We start from the raw sequence: 16,538 nt of genomic DNA on the forward strand, positions 1-16,538 counted from the left end.
TGTCCATCTGTGTATGTGTGCCACGCCTGTGTGCAGCAGCACACGTTTTCCACAGCCATGTCTGTGCACCACATCTGTATGCACCAGCACACATGTTTACCACAGCCATGTCTGTGCACCACATCTGTATGCACCAGCACACATGTTTACCACAGCCATGTCTGTGCACCACATCTGTGCGCACCAGCACCCATGTTTACCACAGCCATGTCTGTGCACCACATCTGTGCGCACCAGCACACATGTTTACCACAGCCATGTCTGTGCACCACATGTGCGCACCAGCACCCATGTTTACCACAGCCATGTCTGTGCACCACATCTGTGCGCACCAGAACACACGTTTACCACAGCCATGTCTGTGCACCACATCTGTATGCACCAGCACACATGTTTACCACAGCCATGTCTGTGCACCACATCTGTATGCACCAGCACACACGTTTTCCACAGCCATGTCTGTGCACCACATCTGTATGCACCAGCACACATGTTTTCCACAGCTATGTCTGTGCACCACATCTGTACTCACCAGCACACAAGTTTCCCACAGCCATGTCTGTGCACCACATCTGTACGCACCAGCACACACGTTTTCCACAGCCATGTCTGTGCACCACATCTGTACTCACCAGCACACACGTTTACCACAGCTATGTACATGTGTGTGTACATAAATCGACGGTCAATACTCCTCATATCTAACATTTGCACACTTGTAGTCAAGGCACACAGGTTTCCATTCAGTTGGTGTCATTATGCTTTTCCATGTTCCCTTACCACCCACACTCACACTGTGTTCACATTCTGCATGTTCATGGAAACACATTACTCCTTCCTAAACATTTGTCACTGTGGTCAAAAACATGGAATAAATCCAGAGGAGAGAAAGAGTCATGTTGGAGTTCATGTTTTTTCACCATCCTCCAAACATTTCTTTTGAACAGAAAAACTTTTCAGAAGAAAATTCTTTAGATTTGTGACCAATTAAAATCTGACCATCGTGCATCTTCTTCCTGGACAATTTAGGGCAACCTCTGTGACACTGTTAGGAGAAATGGTGTTTTGACAAGAACATAAAATGCAGCAGGCAGAATAACCTGGTGAGCAGTGCACACATTTCTGCACATTTTTGATCACATCTGGTCAAGGCAACAATTCTGAATTAGCTTGTTTTAGTTTTGTAGCTTTGGCAAATTTAAGATCAAAATGCTTCATTCAATATAGTGACCTTTGCAGGAGCAGTAACTCTGGGCTCTGATTTCACGAAGAATACCTACATGTACATGTACCCTAGCCTCTAGGTACACATTATTGTCTGAGCTCATACCAAGACACGAAACTAAAGCCATTTCTTGTCGACACTTCACAAATGGTTCAGTTACATTAGCATTAGTCTCATCCTTTCACACAAATATATATATATATATACACACACATATATATATATATATATATATATATATATATATCTGTACAAACACACTTGACTATTATTACAACATATATATTTGTATACACACAACCAAAGAGCTGTATTAAGCCGAGTCCACCTATGGTTGGGTGGGGGGTGGGGGGTGGGGGGTTGAGAAATGTTACTGTCTGATGCAGCCCACCACTTCATAACCCTAGACATTAGGAACACTGGAATAGAAACAGCTTCCCAGGTGAGCTTCCCAGGTGAGTTTCCCATGTGAGCTTCCCAAGTCTCTGTCAACAACTCCACTACTGAGCAAGTCTTTAGGCCTAGTTCAATGACTTTCAATCATAGAGCTGAACAGAATGGGTTGGCATTCGATTACAGCATGCAAATCTCTGCCTGTCCGACTGTATCTTAGAGCTCCAGCCCCAGCTTTCTTGAGCAGATTGTCATGATTTGTGTCAGTAGAAGCAGGAAAGAGGGGTAAGCACTATAAAATCTCGTAATTGCACTTGGCTACACGTAGCTGCATCACACAACAAATTCACTCCTTACATCAGAAGCCACACAACCTGGTTTTAAGCTTGAGGTACTGAAAATGGGTTTAACTTGCTGGCACCTGCCCAAACGTCTCCTTTTTTTTCTCCGGCACACTATAATAAACTGAATTCTTGACTGCAGTAATAAAATTCGTAGTTCATGGCGTTCAGCCTTGTCCGCATCAAGATGTTGTTCTGAATTTCGACTGGCTCCTCTACATCAGCTGAGCTAGCTATCCCTGGGGAGCAATCTGCAGTTTCCTCGCAGCCCATCTGCCTCCTCCGCTCCCACGCAGTGGACTTACCTGTGATGCTTAGCAGAGTCAACACCTAAATGCTAGGCTGGCACTGGCTGCTTTTCCACTCCCAACAAACTACAGCAAGTTTTGTCCAGCAGGATAACTCAGTGCAGGGCAAATTCCCACTGAACCCTGGCAGGACACAATTCTTCAGTGAACAGTTCTTCCCGACCTGCAGTGTTGTCCTGTTAGTAAGTAGACAGGGACAGGACCCAGTAACTCTGTCAACACCAATCTGCCATGTACTCAAAGTCGTAAAAGAATGTTTGTTCCTCTGAGGTGAGAATTTTGCGTTCCTTGGCTGGGGTGAGAATGGCTTTCTCAGCCGTGAATTCCTCGTCAAAGTTACTCACGTCTTCTGGGTGGCGCTAGGTAAAACAGATAAAATAAAGGTGTTATAACCAAGTAGATCATGCCTGAGAGGAGAGTAAATAAAACCCAGAAAATAATCAGCTCACATGTCCACAATGCCCAGAAAGGGAGATAACTATGTCGCTGTCTCAAAAATAGCTTCTCGAACAAGCTTCTGAAAATATCTCTACTCATTTTCCAAAGTTCCTGAAGTCTATCTGTACTTCAGTGTAGAATGGTTACAAAAAACAAACAAACAAACAAAGAACAACTGTGAAAAGCTAATAACGATAATGATCAGTAAGATCTGTAGCTTAAGGAACAAAGGAACCTAAACCCAGGGGTCAAAATGTTTGCTCATTCACTTGTTCTGTTTTAATAAGTTTTAAGACTTTAGACCATGTAAATATTTCAGAGAAGTAAAAGATTGTGTGTTGTACTTTACCCATGTTGAATTACCACATTGTAAATGGAATATTGTACTCGCGTACAAACTGTGACAAAAGGCGCAGCTTGAATATTTTTTTAGGTCATTTCGTAAGTGTGGTACAGCCATGCCATATCATTTGACCAGTACGCAGCCTTGTGTTGGTGCCCTAACCTTCAGTCAGTAAAGCCTGATAATCAGACAATCCATCACTGAATTAAAATTTTCCACTGTCCATCAGAATAAAAAGTGCAGCTTAAAATTTTTCCACACAACCCATGTGTTTGTAAACAGCACCACTGTCAGTCACGAGTAATTTAAGGCGGACTTGCCCATACTGGAGACATCTATACTTCGGGGACACAATCGGCAGTGTGCACGATTGACACTGCTGGCGTCGCTCACAAGCCAGTTCTTGAAATCTGAGAACTGCAGCCATTCATCGATAAAACGACAGTTGCCTGGCATCTCTAATGCTTTTTTTTTTCACGCACCAAATCACTCTCAATGACTACAGCGTAAGCTCTTTTCGCTAAACCAAAAAATGGCGATATTAGCGCTCTCTGGCGGAGAAAAGGAAGTCTGTAGTGGTGCAAAACTTTGACCGCGTATGTATCACTGGCGGCTGCTTTAGGTGCATGCCCGTTGCCAGTTGATTCACAGATTCTTACCACCGAATAACTATCTTCACGTGACACAAACAAAATCAAGTACTTTCAAGGACCTCCACATAAAAATGGTCAAATTCAAGCACTTTCCAGTCCTTGAATAACCAAAATAAAATTCAAGTACTTTCAAGGTTTTCAAGGACTCGTGCGAACCCTGTTATATTGGATGACCTAAATTTTGGTCAAGGTCATTGCACTGAAGAGTTCAAAAATATTAAACGTTCTGATTCCTCAGACTCCCGTAGCTTGCAGCGAGACAGAAAAGATCAACATTTCATTTCGAACCATGAAACTCGAAAAGTTAATTGGCTTGTGATTTATCAGAATGACATTGACGAACAGACGGTAAAGACACAAGTTCTGTTCTCGAGACTCTTGTCTGACTTACCACAGTGGGTATGAACGGTGGTTTGACCTTCCTCTTCAGCAGGTCATCCCAGTTTATATCCTGTAACATGCATCAGACAGCATAGGTCAGAATCCACAATGTGATTGACTGATCCACTTATTGACTTACTGATTAAGCAGTGTTTAAATCCAACTTGATTTGTAAACTTATCATTGAGAAGCCACATATCGAATTTAACATCAATACAACGAACCGTTTTGAACAAAAACCATGAAAACTTGAAATTCATTTGTAATTGTACTGAAGCCACATACATCAATACAACGAACTACTCTGAACAAAACCAGGAAAACTTTAAATAGTCCAAAACAGAACAAAAAGAATTCATCCATGAAATGGCCAGAAACTTGAATTTCATGAGTAAAACTGATTGACAGAAAACGTGTAAACCTTTTCTCCACTCCCACACCAGCAGGGGGCTGAAAAGACAAGGACAGCTACGTTCACAGGGTGTGATTTACCCCGCGTGTGTTTGTTTGGCTGAATGCTGACTTACCCTGAAGAAGTCCTGTTTCTTCACGTCACCCGCGTCCCGCTCGCTGGCTCCAAGCCTCCTCTGAGGGTTCTTCCGTAACAACTGTGAAATTGAACCAGCAAGATTTTGTCATCATCAGTTGAACCATATTTTGTCATCATCAAAAGGACCACATTTTGTCATCATCAAACGAATCACATTTTGTCATCATCAAACGAATCACATTTTGTCATCGTCAAATGGGCCACTTTTTTTCATCATCAAAAGGACCACATTTTCCCATCATAAAACGAATCACATTTTGTCATTTTCAAACAGACCACATTTTACACAAAAGCAGTCAGTTTCAGGGTAAAGGACATTTCGCAGGGGAAACCTTCATCTTTCAGCAAGTTACTATTGAACTTGGAAGACAAGTGGTTTTCAAGTAGACTGTACAAATGGTCAACAGAGTGTGGGAACCCTCTTGCTATCACCAAGGCTTGCAGGCATTCAGGGCATATCCGTTGTCTGTGACCATGTTTGAGCCCACACTTCGTATCCTCACCACTGTAGGCAAGCACCTGTACTTAACATAAGACCTGATCTAACACCTGTGTGTGTAATAGAATCAGATGATCATTGTTCAATGCCATATTTCATACCACTCAATAGGGGTGACTTTTAGAAGAGTGGTTACATAAAGAAATGAGGGAAGATCCCTTCTGATATCTAAATTACATCACATCCATTCGAGTCACCAGAAAAAAGAAAAGAAAAGCTGAGCCTAGAGTCCTGGACGGTATATCACAGGCACCTTAGTCTTACTTACCCGCCTCATAATAGAAATAGCATCCGTGGAGAGGAAGCGAGGGTAGCGTACCTCATCATTCACAATACTGTCAAACACTTCTTCCTCATCATCACCTGGGAATGGAGACTGGCAAAAAACCAAACACACCCTTCATACACATGCACACAGCATTTCAAATTTCCCCGTCTTTTCCTCACCAAAGTTTTTCAGGCTACACAAAATAAATGTTCATCACTTCTACAAGCTTACAGTAATGTAAAATGATTAGCTAAACTTTCTAAACTAGGTTTGGTGGCACGGCTACCAAAGAGCTCATCTGTTGGAGACAAGAATGCAAACCGTCCTGTGTACTGAAATCGTGAATTTGCTAAATTTACAGTAATTAATATGCACACATATCATCAGCAATGGAACATCCCACCATGTGTCATTGTGCTTTATATGCATGTAAAACTTCAGGTGAATACATACCGCACTTTTTGAGATACTACCCATAACCCATATTGTGTTTAACTTTGATCATAATACACAATCCACTAAGTCAGGAATTTGGTAATTTATGGTATTTAATATGCACACACTGCATCTACATGGAATATCCCCCCTAGGGTTACTGTGCTCTACCTATGTGCAAACCCTCAGCTGACTACATGTTGTATTGTGGTGAGATACCACCCTAACATTTTGTTTAATGCCGATTCTAAAACATTATACACTAAGTCAGGAATTCAGTAATTTACAGTATTTAATATGCACACACTGCATCTACATGGAATATCCCCCCTAGGGTTACTGTGCTCTACCTATGTGCAAACCCTCAGCTGACTACATGTGGTATTGTGGTGAGATACCACCCTAACATTTTGTTTAATGCCGATTCTAAAACATTATACACTAAGTCAGGAATTCAGTAATTTACAGTATTTAATATGCACACACTGCATCTAGGATGGAATATCCCCCCTAGTGTTACTGTGCTCTACCTATGTGCAAACCCTCAGCTGACTACATGTGGTATTGTGGTGAGATACCACCCTAACATTTTGTTTAATGCCGATTCTAAAACATTATACACTAAGTCAGGAATTCAGTAATTTACAGTATTTAATATGCACACACTGCATCTAGGATGGAATATCCCCCCTAGTGTTACTGTGCTCTACCTATGTGCAAACCCTCAGCTGACTACATGTGGTATTGTGGTGAGATACCACCCTAACATTTTGTTTAATGCCGATTCTAAAACATTATACACTAAGTCAGGAATTCAGTAATTTACAGTATTTAATATGCACACACTGCATCTCGGATGGAATATCCCCCCTAGGGTTACTGTGCTCTACCTATGTGCAAACCCTCAGCTGACTACATGTTGTATTGTGGTGAGATACCACCCTAACATTTTGTTTAATGCTGATTCTAAAACATTATACACTAAGTCAGGAATTCAGTAATTTACAGTATTTAATATGCACACACTGCATCTAGGATGGAATATCCCCCCTAGTGTTACTGTGCTCTACCTATGTGCAATCCCTCAGCTGACTACATGTGGTATTGTGGTGAGATACCACCCTAACATTTTGTTTAATGCTGATTCTAAAACATTATACACTAAGTCAGGAATTCAGTAATTTACAGTATTTAATATGCACACACTGCATCTAGGATGGAATATCCCCCCTAGGGTTACTGTGCTCTACCTATGTGCAAACCCTCAGCTGACTACATGTGGTATTGTGGTGAGATACCACCCTAACATTTTGTTTAATGCTGATTCTAATACACTAAGTCAGGAATTTAGTTTCAAGTCAATTAACAGTATTTACACACCAAATCAATGCTGGAACATCCCTGTCATGTTATTATGTTTGACATATGTGCAAACGCTGATCTCAATACCTACACTACTCTTTATGATACCACCCCCAACATTTTGTTTAACATTGCTTTCCCTGTTATTGGGCTTAGACATCAACGCTCATGATATGACATAAACTAAGCCATGAGCTAAAAACCCTGGAAAGGTTAATTGAATTCCCAGTCTTTTCAAGGCTTTCAAAGCCAGTGTGAAAACCGAAATGAATGCAGAATGTTTAAAAAGCGTACATGAAGCACTTCTGTAGAAGTGTTTATGCAGAAAGTTGAACAGATGAACCAATTGAAGGATGGACAGCCATGTGCTTTCACAAAGCCTTACCACAATAAATGTTAGAATTTTGGTGATTGCCCTGAGGTGTACAAACAGATTAAGTTTGTGGGTATGCTCCTACCCCCAACCCCCCCACATACTCACTACCCTCCTCTTACAAGAGCCTTTCCGCATCTTACCTCTCCCACCAACATCTCAAAGATGAGCACACCAAGCCCCCACCAGTCAACGGCTCGTGTGTAAGATGTTTCTAATAGGACCTCAGGGGCTAGGAACTCCGGTGTGCCGCAGAAGGTGCTGGTGCGGTCACCATACCCCATGTTCTCCTTACACAGTCCAAAGTCTGCTATCTTGAGGTAGCCTTCTGTATCCAGCAGTAGGTTGTCCAGCTTAAGATCTCTGTTACAAATAGACAATCACATAAGGCTTAACTTCTCTGTTATGGAAAGGTATCCACGCAAGGCTTAACATCTCTGTTTCAGAGAGACATCCACAAAAGGTTTGACATCTCTGTTTACACAGATATTCACACAAGGCTTAAAATCTCTGTTACAGATAGACGTTTACACAAGGCTCAAGATTTCTGTTACAGACATCCACACAAGGCTTAACATCTCTGTTACAGATAGATGTTTACACACGGCTTAACATCTCTGTTACAGATATGCATTCACACAAGGCTTAAATATCTGTTGCAGATAGACATCCTCTCAATGACACACAGCTTAACATCTCATTTATATAAAATAAATGTAAATATATTTAATGAATCCACTACAGGGACTGTGTGACCTAGAACACTTAACACAGCTTGGCCACACTCCAGAAAATAAAGCTGTCCACAAAATTATTATTAACAGAAACCTTGTTCAAAGTGTTTACCTGTAGACAATGCTGTGGTCGTGTAGATACTGTAAGCCGAGGACGACACAGCCTGCGTAGAAGACACTGCGCGGCTCGGTGAACACGTCGTTGTGGATGTGCATCATCAGGTCTCCGCCACAAGCGTACTCCATCACAAAACACACGTGCTCCTGACAACGTCAAACATCAGCCACTCATCATTACTAGTTAATCTTGAAAGGAAAGACAGCATTCCATGCGTGCATGCAGATTTAGCCTGAATTTGAAATCAGGCTGTCTCCATTCCATACTCGTAAGTTCCAATTTCTCAGTTCAGACATCTTAATAAATTCCAAATTTCAGACTTTCCCAGACTCAAAATCTATATTTTTCAGGATTCTAGAATGAAATATTCTACTTACATGTACAAGCTTAAAAGCATGTCAAATGACATTATAACATGTAGCTGAGATTTCGTAAATACACAGCATTGCTCTAATTCATTCTGAAAGACATCTGACAAGTTATAATTACTCATGAAAATTTCCCACATGACATGTGATGTGCACAGATGTGCTCACCATACTGGTGGAAGAGAAGGTGGTCTTCAACAAATGATAGAATGCGCAAACGACTGAGACTAGCACCTTAACCGCAAAGCCATGGAAAACTCCCTCGTCATCTTTTCGAGTCAAAAAGTTTGACAGATAAAGTCACAGAAATGTCACAATACATGTTCCTGTAGCTGAGAGCAAGGTACATTCAATAACAAAACTTGTGGACCTTTCTGACCCAAACTGTTCAAAGGTATGTTAAACCCCAACAATTCAGGCTTAAAATCTTAATACCTGTATCATCTTCATACAAAGTAGGCACATACAAGGCACTATAGTCAGGACTAAAGTTAATACCTGTATCATCTTCATACAAAGTAGGCACATACAAGGCACTATAGTCAGGACTAAAGTTAATACCTGTATCATCTTCATACAAAGTAGGCACATACAAGGCACTATAGTCAGGACTAAAGTTAATACCTGTATCATCTTCATACAAAGTAGGCACATACAAGGCACTATAGTCAGGACTAAAGTTAATACCTGTATCATCTTCATACAAAGTAGGCACATACAAGGCACTATAGTCAGGACTAAAGTTAATACCTGTATCATCTTCATACAAAGTAGGCACATACAAGGCACTATAGTCAGGACTAAAGTTAATACCTGTATCATCTTCATACAAAGTAGGCACATACAAGGCACTATAGTCAGGACTAAAGTTAATACTGAGCTTAAGTCCTGACAGAATCTTGAACTTATTTCTTTGATTGGTGTTTTATGCTGTACTCAAGAATATTTCACTTATACCACGGCGACCAGCAGCGTCAGCGTGAGCTGGCATTGAACTCACAGTGACCGCATTGGTGAGAGGCTCCTGGATCATTGCGCCACGCTGGCATGCCAACCACCTTGGCGACGAAAGTCCCTGCCTCAAGTTTTCAGGCAGTTTCAATTCCCTGAGACCTGGCCCTTGCCAGGTAAACTTACCTCTGTTTGGAAACAGGCAAACAGATTGACAAGGAAGGGATGTCTGGAGGAGTTGATCACTTCAAATATCCTCTTCTCTGACATTAAGCTCTCCACTTCATCTCTGGATATTATGTCTCCCTTTTTCAGGGCTTTTATGGCAAAGTATTCCCCTGTGTTCTTGTACTGAGAGAGTATGACCTGTGACGGAAAAGCACAAACATGCAGGTCTTTGTACAGTTGTATAGGCACAGGGAATATGTATTTACCTTAACAAAGAAAAGCTCAAGGGGACATTATCACATAGGAAATTTGTTTACACATTGCTGAATGGATACAGGCTGATGTGCATGAGCTCTACATCTACATGGTGGGAAGGCAAGAACGACCCTAGAACTAAATACCTCTTCCTAAGCTTGTTACAAAAAAAGGTGTGCAATTTACCTCAACAGGTGGCCTTACCTTTCCAAAATGACCTCTTCCTAGCACACTGATTGGTCTAAAGCTGCTCATTTGGATATGGCTATTGGATAAACTGAAAGACAGCAAAAAATGTTGGTTTTTCATTGTCAAACGCTCCCATAATACTTAACCAATTAGACATCTTCAGCAAGAGTGAAGGAACGTACATGTGTGCTTTGTTTTTTTACGTCCTACTAAACATCTTTCAGGCGTACATGTGGGCCTACGACAATGAGGAGCCATTTGATCTGTGTACATATACTGTGTCTTCTTGTGGCAGGGCGAGTCCCACCCAGTCACATTATACTGGCACCAGGCAAACCAGTCACATTATACTGGCACCAGGCAAACCAGTCATCCTACCCAGTCACATTACACTAACACCAGGTAAACCTGTCACCCGACCTAGTCACATTATACTGGCACCAGGTCAACCAGTCACCCTACCCAGTCACACTATACTGGTACCAGGCCAACCAGTTACCCTACCCAGTCACATTATACTGGTACCAGGCCAACCAGTTACCCACCTAGTCACATTATACTGGTACCAGGCCGACCAGTTACCCACCCAGTCACATTATATTATACTGGCACCAGGTCAACCAGTCACCCTGGTCAACCAGTCAAAACAGCTACATGTAAACATCAGAGTGGTAATGCAAAGACAAAAAAAAATAAAAAAAAAGAAACAAATAAATAAAAAGTTCAGAGAAATGACAAGAATCTTCTAAAAATTAAAATACAGTTGTTATACATGTGCATATAAATATGCTTTACATATTAATTATATGTAGCAGTGTCAGTGATGGTCTGAAAACCCATGCAAGTTACTGTTTCTCTTTATAAGTACATGAAATCTGGTTTCTAACCAAACTTCACTTTCACTCTCACCTGGATACTTGAGACTGTGTGGGAGGAGTGGAGTTGGGAAGAGCTGGCGGGGGTGGGCTGGGAGAGCGGTGCCTTGGCACTGGCACCGGCACCGGATCAGCCACCTCCAGGTCAAGGTCAATTGTGTTGTCGGGTAAGAAATCAAACGACGATAATGCTGCCTGAAACAGAGGAATTGGCAGGCATGACGTGGTTAATAAAATCATAGTCTCCTCCAGTTGGATTATTATTTATTCGACTTTTTGTGCCACCTTCAGCCTAGGTCGCTTGACTTGAAATTTTTTTATGTCACATGGTTTGGCAGCCATATTGCATTTTACATGAAATCGTTTACATATCTTCTCAAGAACCACTGAACCGACTGTTTTGAAATTTGACATGCAGGTAGACTTTTGGTGGTTACAATAAGTTTGAAAACATTGTTGACTTCCAGCAAAAACTTTGGAAGCAATCGGTTAAAGTTGGGACGTCACAACTAGTTTTGAAATTTCAATTTTTTAAACTGTGTTCTGGTCTATTTTGAAGGGCTGATTCTGAATCTGCTTTTTTTTTTTTGCCTATCTTTATAATTTAAAAAAAACTAAAACCTAGTTAAGTAATTTCAATGACCTTTATCTCGAGAACCATGAGAGCTACAAATGTGAAACTTGCACCAAATTGTAGCCCAAGACATGCTCTTTCTGGGGTATGCCATCGGATCTGAGCTACAATCAATAGTTTTCTAGAAGAGTTTAAATAACATCACCGTCTTTTTTTTAACAAATAGATGTTAATCCTATTGTTTTATCATGGAGTTAGATGGAAACTGGACTAGCTTTATGGTATTTGACTTAATGCTTTCTGTTGCACTGAGCATGATTTCCCGAAACAGTTATGCAATTACATACAGCTATGGGGTCTTCTACTCGACAGCGTAGAATGATAACTCCAACAACAAACGATGTGGACCCCGGCCGAAACTGCTTTGCAGTTCTACTTTATATGATTGGTGTTTTTCACTGTACTCAAGCATATTTTGCATATATGACACTTATGGTGGAAAGAAACCAGACTGAGTACAACCTTCTCACATACAAAACAGACCGGAAGCAAGCCCGAACTGACGTTTGTTTGGTGTTTTACACTGTACTGAAGAATATTTCACTTATACGACAGAGACCAGCTTCATGGCCATCCACAAGTTGCTGGAAGACCTTCCCACCTATGACCTGCATAAGCTGGACTTGAACTCAGCCACTAAAGAGTAATAGTGGAAAAATCTACAAATTGCCTGTCCAAGGCTGCGTTTGAACGCAGACTGTGAGCTGTCCCAGAGCTTCCTTAGCTCACCTGTATCTCTTTCTCCTGTGACTGTGATGCTCTGTTGTTGTCAGGTTGTAACCCATGGTTACGATGGATGACCTCCTCACTTGGGTGTGTGATCGAATTCGGAACTTCAGGCGACGTGGGTGCCTCAAAGTCAATATTCATCACTGGCCTACCCCGGTCTGATGCTAAAATACCTGCCAAAAGAACAGAGGTTGTTACCAAGGTCTGTACATCATGGTTTTTTTGATTGGTGTTTTATGTAATTTTAGGGATATATTTCAAATAAACCTCGCCAGGAGGAAAACCACAGCACCTAAGCCAGGTACCAAGCAAAACCGCTTAGCTCACAGCAGGAGCCATAGCGGCAGGAGCCGTTACAGCAGGAGTCGTAACAGCGAGAGCTGGACTTAAACATAACTTATACCCCAAAAATGAAGAATTCTTGAAAAATTTCAGTTCCTGACAAAATTTTTTTTTATCTCTTGCATAATCATAATCTTGATTTTCAAGTAACATTTCACTAATCCTTTAAACAATTTCACTTCTATCTTGAAACCGTTCCTCTCAAACATTCGGCTCATCATCTATATGTATTTTTGGCTAATTTCATACTGATTCCCCTCTCTATTTCCCAATGGCATGCCTAGACTCACCAGGTGACATGATGTTGGAAGGAGGCGTGTCCCCGGCGTCACTCGGACTCTCGGACATCTGCGGTGGGATGGATCTCTTCATCAGCCGACCCCATGTGGCCACGTTTATATTCATCTGCTGCGGACGCAGGAAATTCCGTCCTGAAATATCCCTCGTCCAATCAATTCATGTCTACTTTCAAACACTGACAGCTGTACTATGCAAAATGATTTAGTAATTAATTGGGTGATTTTTTTTTATTCATTTCATTGTTGCTTAATGCCATAATCAAAACCCTCACACATACCATGGCAGTCAGTGGAGGAAACTGGAGTGCAAAGGGGTAAAACTTCACATATACCACGGCAGTCAGTGGAGGAAACTGGAGTGCAAGGGGTAACGCTTCACATATACCTCGGCAGTCAGTGGGGGAAACTGGAGTGCAAGGGGTAAAACTTCACATATACCACGGCAGTCAGTGGGGGAAACTGGAGTGCAAGGGGTAACGCTTCACATATACCTCGGCAGTCAGTGGGGGAAACTGGAGTGCAAGGGGTAAAACTTCACATATACCATGGCAGTCAGTGGGGGAAACTGGAGTGCAAGGGGTAAAACTTCACATATACCATGGCAGTCAGTGGGGGAAAATAGAGTGCAAGGGGTAACGCTTCACATATACCACGGCAGTCAGTGGAGGAAACTGGAGCGCAAGGGGTAAAACTTCACATATACCACGGCAGTCAGTGGGGGGAAAATAGAGTGCAAGGGGTAAAACTTCACATATACCATGGCAGTCAGTGGGGGAAACTGGAGTGCAAGTTGTAAAACTTCACATATACCACGGCAGTTAGTGGGGGAAAATAGAGTGCAAGGGGTAAAACTTCACATATACCACGGCAGTCAGTGGGGGAAAATGGAGTGCAAGGGGTAAAACTTCACATATACCATGCCAGTCAGTGGAGGAAACTGGAGTGCAAGGGGTAAAACTTCACATATACCATGGCAGTCAGTGGGGGAAAATAGAGTGCAAGGGGTAACACTTCACATACACCACGGCAGTCAGTGGAGGAAACTGGAGTGCAAGGGGTAAAACTTCACATATACCATGCCAGTCAGTGGGGGAAACTGGAGTGCAAGGGGTAAAACTTCACATATACCATGGCAGTCAGTGGGGGAAACTGGAGTGCAAGGGGTAACACTTCACATATACCACGGCAGTCAGTGGGGGAAAATGGAGTGCAAGGGGTAAAACTTCACATATACCTCGGCAGTCAGTGGGGGAAACTGGAGTGCAAGGGGTAAAACTTCACATATACCTCGGCAGTCAGTGGGGGTAAATTGGAGAGCAAGGGGTAAAACTTCACATATACCATGCCAGTCAGTGGAGGAAACTGGAGTGCAAGGGGTAAAACTTCACATATACCACGGCAGTCAGTGGGGGTAAATTGGAGAGCAAGGGGTAAAACTTCACATATACCACGGCAGTCAGTGGGGGAAACTGGAGTGCAAGGGGTAAAACTTCACATATACCTCGGCAGTCAGTGGGGGAAACTGGAGTGTAAGGGGTAACACTTCACATATACCACGGCAGTCAGTGGAGGAAACTGGAGTGCAAGGGGTAACGCTTCACATATACCACGGCAGTCAGTGGAGGAAACTGGAGTGCACGGGGTAAAACTTCACATATACCATGGCAGTCAGTGGAGGAAACTGGAGAGCAAGGGGTAACGCTTCACATATACCATGGCAGTCAGTGGAGGAAACTGGAGAGCAAGGGGTAACGCTTCACATATACCATGGCAGTCAGTGGAGGAAACTGGAGAGCAAGGGGTAAAACTTCACATATACCATGGCAGTCAGTGGAGGAAACTGGAGAGCAAGGGGTAAAACTTCACATATACCATGGCAGTCAGTGGAGGAAACTGGAGAGCACAGGGGTAACACTTCACATATACCATGGCAGCCAGTAGGGGGAAACTGGAGTGCAAGGGGTAACACTTCACATATACCATGGCAGCCAGTAGGGGGAAACTGGAGAGCAATGGGTAAAACTACAGATCTTTGGCAAGTTGCTGATGAACTTTTCCACATGTGACAAATAGATGTGCACACCATTTTGGTGGAAGACAAACTTCACCCAACGTTACAACCTTTGACCTCCCTTGCTTATTGTCACACGGTGTGTGTACACATGCTGTGTCTTCCTGTGGTAGGGTGAGTCCATGCTGCCAAAATACTACCTCCACTGAAGACATCATGCCGAGGACACCAGACATGACACTCCACCATGTCACACCATACTGACACAGGGCCAACTAGTCATGTTTCCTTACTTTCAGAGCTTAGCCCAAAGCGAGGCAACAAGAAATACCATTTATAAAGTCTTTGGTATGACCCGACCCCGGATTTGGTTCTGAAGTGGAGTTCTTTGATAGCAAATATCAAATAACATGACAAGGAAGAAGTTACACTCATAATATCAGTGGCTCATAAGGTCATTCTTTACTCGACCATCAAACACTGATAAATATACATCCATTATCCGTTAAAACAGCTTTGTGACCAAGTTATCAAAGTGCCAATCAAATGGCAGAAATGTCACAGATAAATTTTTATACAAATTTACGTCATGTGATCCAATTGAAAGCTGAGAGACTCCACGTGAATGACGGACCAACTAAATGAATTATCAATAATCAAGGATATTAATAAAAAATGTCAACAATGAAATATTGAATAGAAACATAAGTTTTTCAGATGGCTGATCAGGCAAATACAGCGAACTTAAAAAAAATGGTAGGGTTGTATATTCGCCGAGTATCCACTATCAAGTGGAAAGTCACTTGATGTTGTCCGCTGACAAAACAAACAACAACAGCAACAACAACGGCCGATCCACCCGTTCGCCCCAAATGTTAGAAGACTACTATTACTGTTGTTATAATATTCCTACCAGTCAGCAAGTGGATAAACTTATTGTGCCTGTGGGTTTCCAGCAGTAAGTGTGATGGGTAATTTAGTCAGGGACATACCAGTCATATGATGGGTAATCCAGTCAGGGACATAACAGCCGTGTGATGGGTAATCCAGTCAGGGGCGTAACTGTCATGTGATGGGTAATCCAGTCAGGAACATAACAGCCGTGTGATGGGTAATACAGTCAGGGACATAACAGCCATGTGATGGGTAATCCAGTCAGGGACATAACTGTCATGTGATGGGTAATCCAGTCAGGGGCATAACTGTCATGTGATGGGTAATCCAGTCAGGGACATAACTGTCATGTGATGGGTAATCCAGTCAGGGACATAACTGTCATGTGATGGGTAATCCAGT

General features: G+C 42.3%; 1 protein-coding gene across 3 annotated transcripts in view; it reads right to left on the reverse strand.

Annotated features, from left to right (window-relative positions):
- Positions 1 to 1,483: 1,483 nt before the first annotated feature.
- Positions 1,484 to 16,538, reverse strand: part of LOC135480104 (serine/threonine-protein kinase N2-like) — a 69,548-nt gene continuing 54,493 nt past the window's right edge. For all 3 annotated transcript variants that reach the window (XM_064759861.1, XM_064759859.1, XM_064759860.1), the window contains 11 exons: positions 13,223 to 13,363; positions 12,591 to 12,763; positions 11,262 to 11,422; positions 10,368 to 10,440; positions 9,927 to 10,106; positions 8,416 to 8,567; positions 7,713 to 7,932; positions 5,400 to 5,507; positions 4,610 to 4,690; positions 4,093 to 4,152; positions 1,484 to 2,626 (listed from right to left, as the gene is read on the reverse strand). In XM_064759861.1, coding sequence (XP_064615931.1) covers positions 2,483 to 2,626; positions 4,093 to 4,152; positions 4,610 to 4,690; positions 5,400 to 5,507; positions 7,713 to 7,932; positions 8,416 to 8,567; positions 9,927 to 10,106; positions 10,368 to 10,440; positions 11,262 to 11,422; positions 12,591 to 12,763; positions 13,223 to 13,363 — 1,493 coding nt within the window. In that variant the 3' untranslated portion in view covers positions 1,484 to 2,482. The remainder of the gene's footprint in view (positions 2,627 to 4,092; positions 4,153 to 4,609; positions 4,691 to 5,399; positions 5,508 to 7,712; positions 7,933 to 8,415; positions 8,568 to 9,926; positions 10,107 to 10,367; positions 10,441 to 11,261; positions 11,423 to 12,590; positions 12,764 to 13,222; positions 13,364 to 16,538) is intronic.

Source organism: Liolophura sinensis, chromosome 13 (assembly GCF_032854445.1).
Source record: "Liolophura sinensis isolate JHLJ2023 chromosome 13, CUHK_Ljap_v2, whole genome shotgun sequence".
Lineage (NCBI taxonomy): Eukaryota > Metazoa > Mollusca > Polyplacophora > Chitonida > Chitonidae > Liolophura > Liolophura sinensis.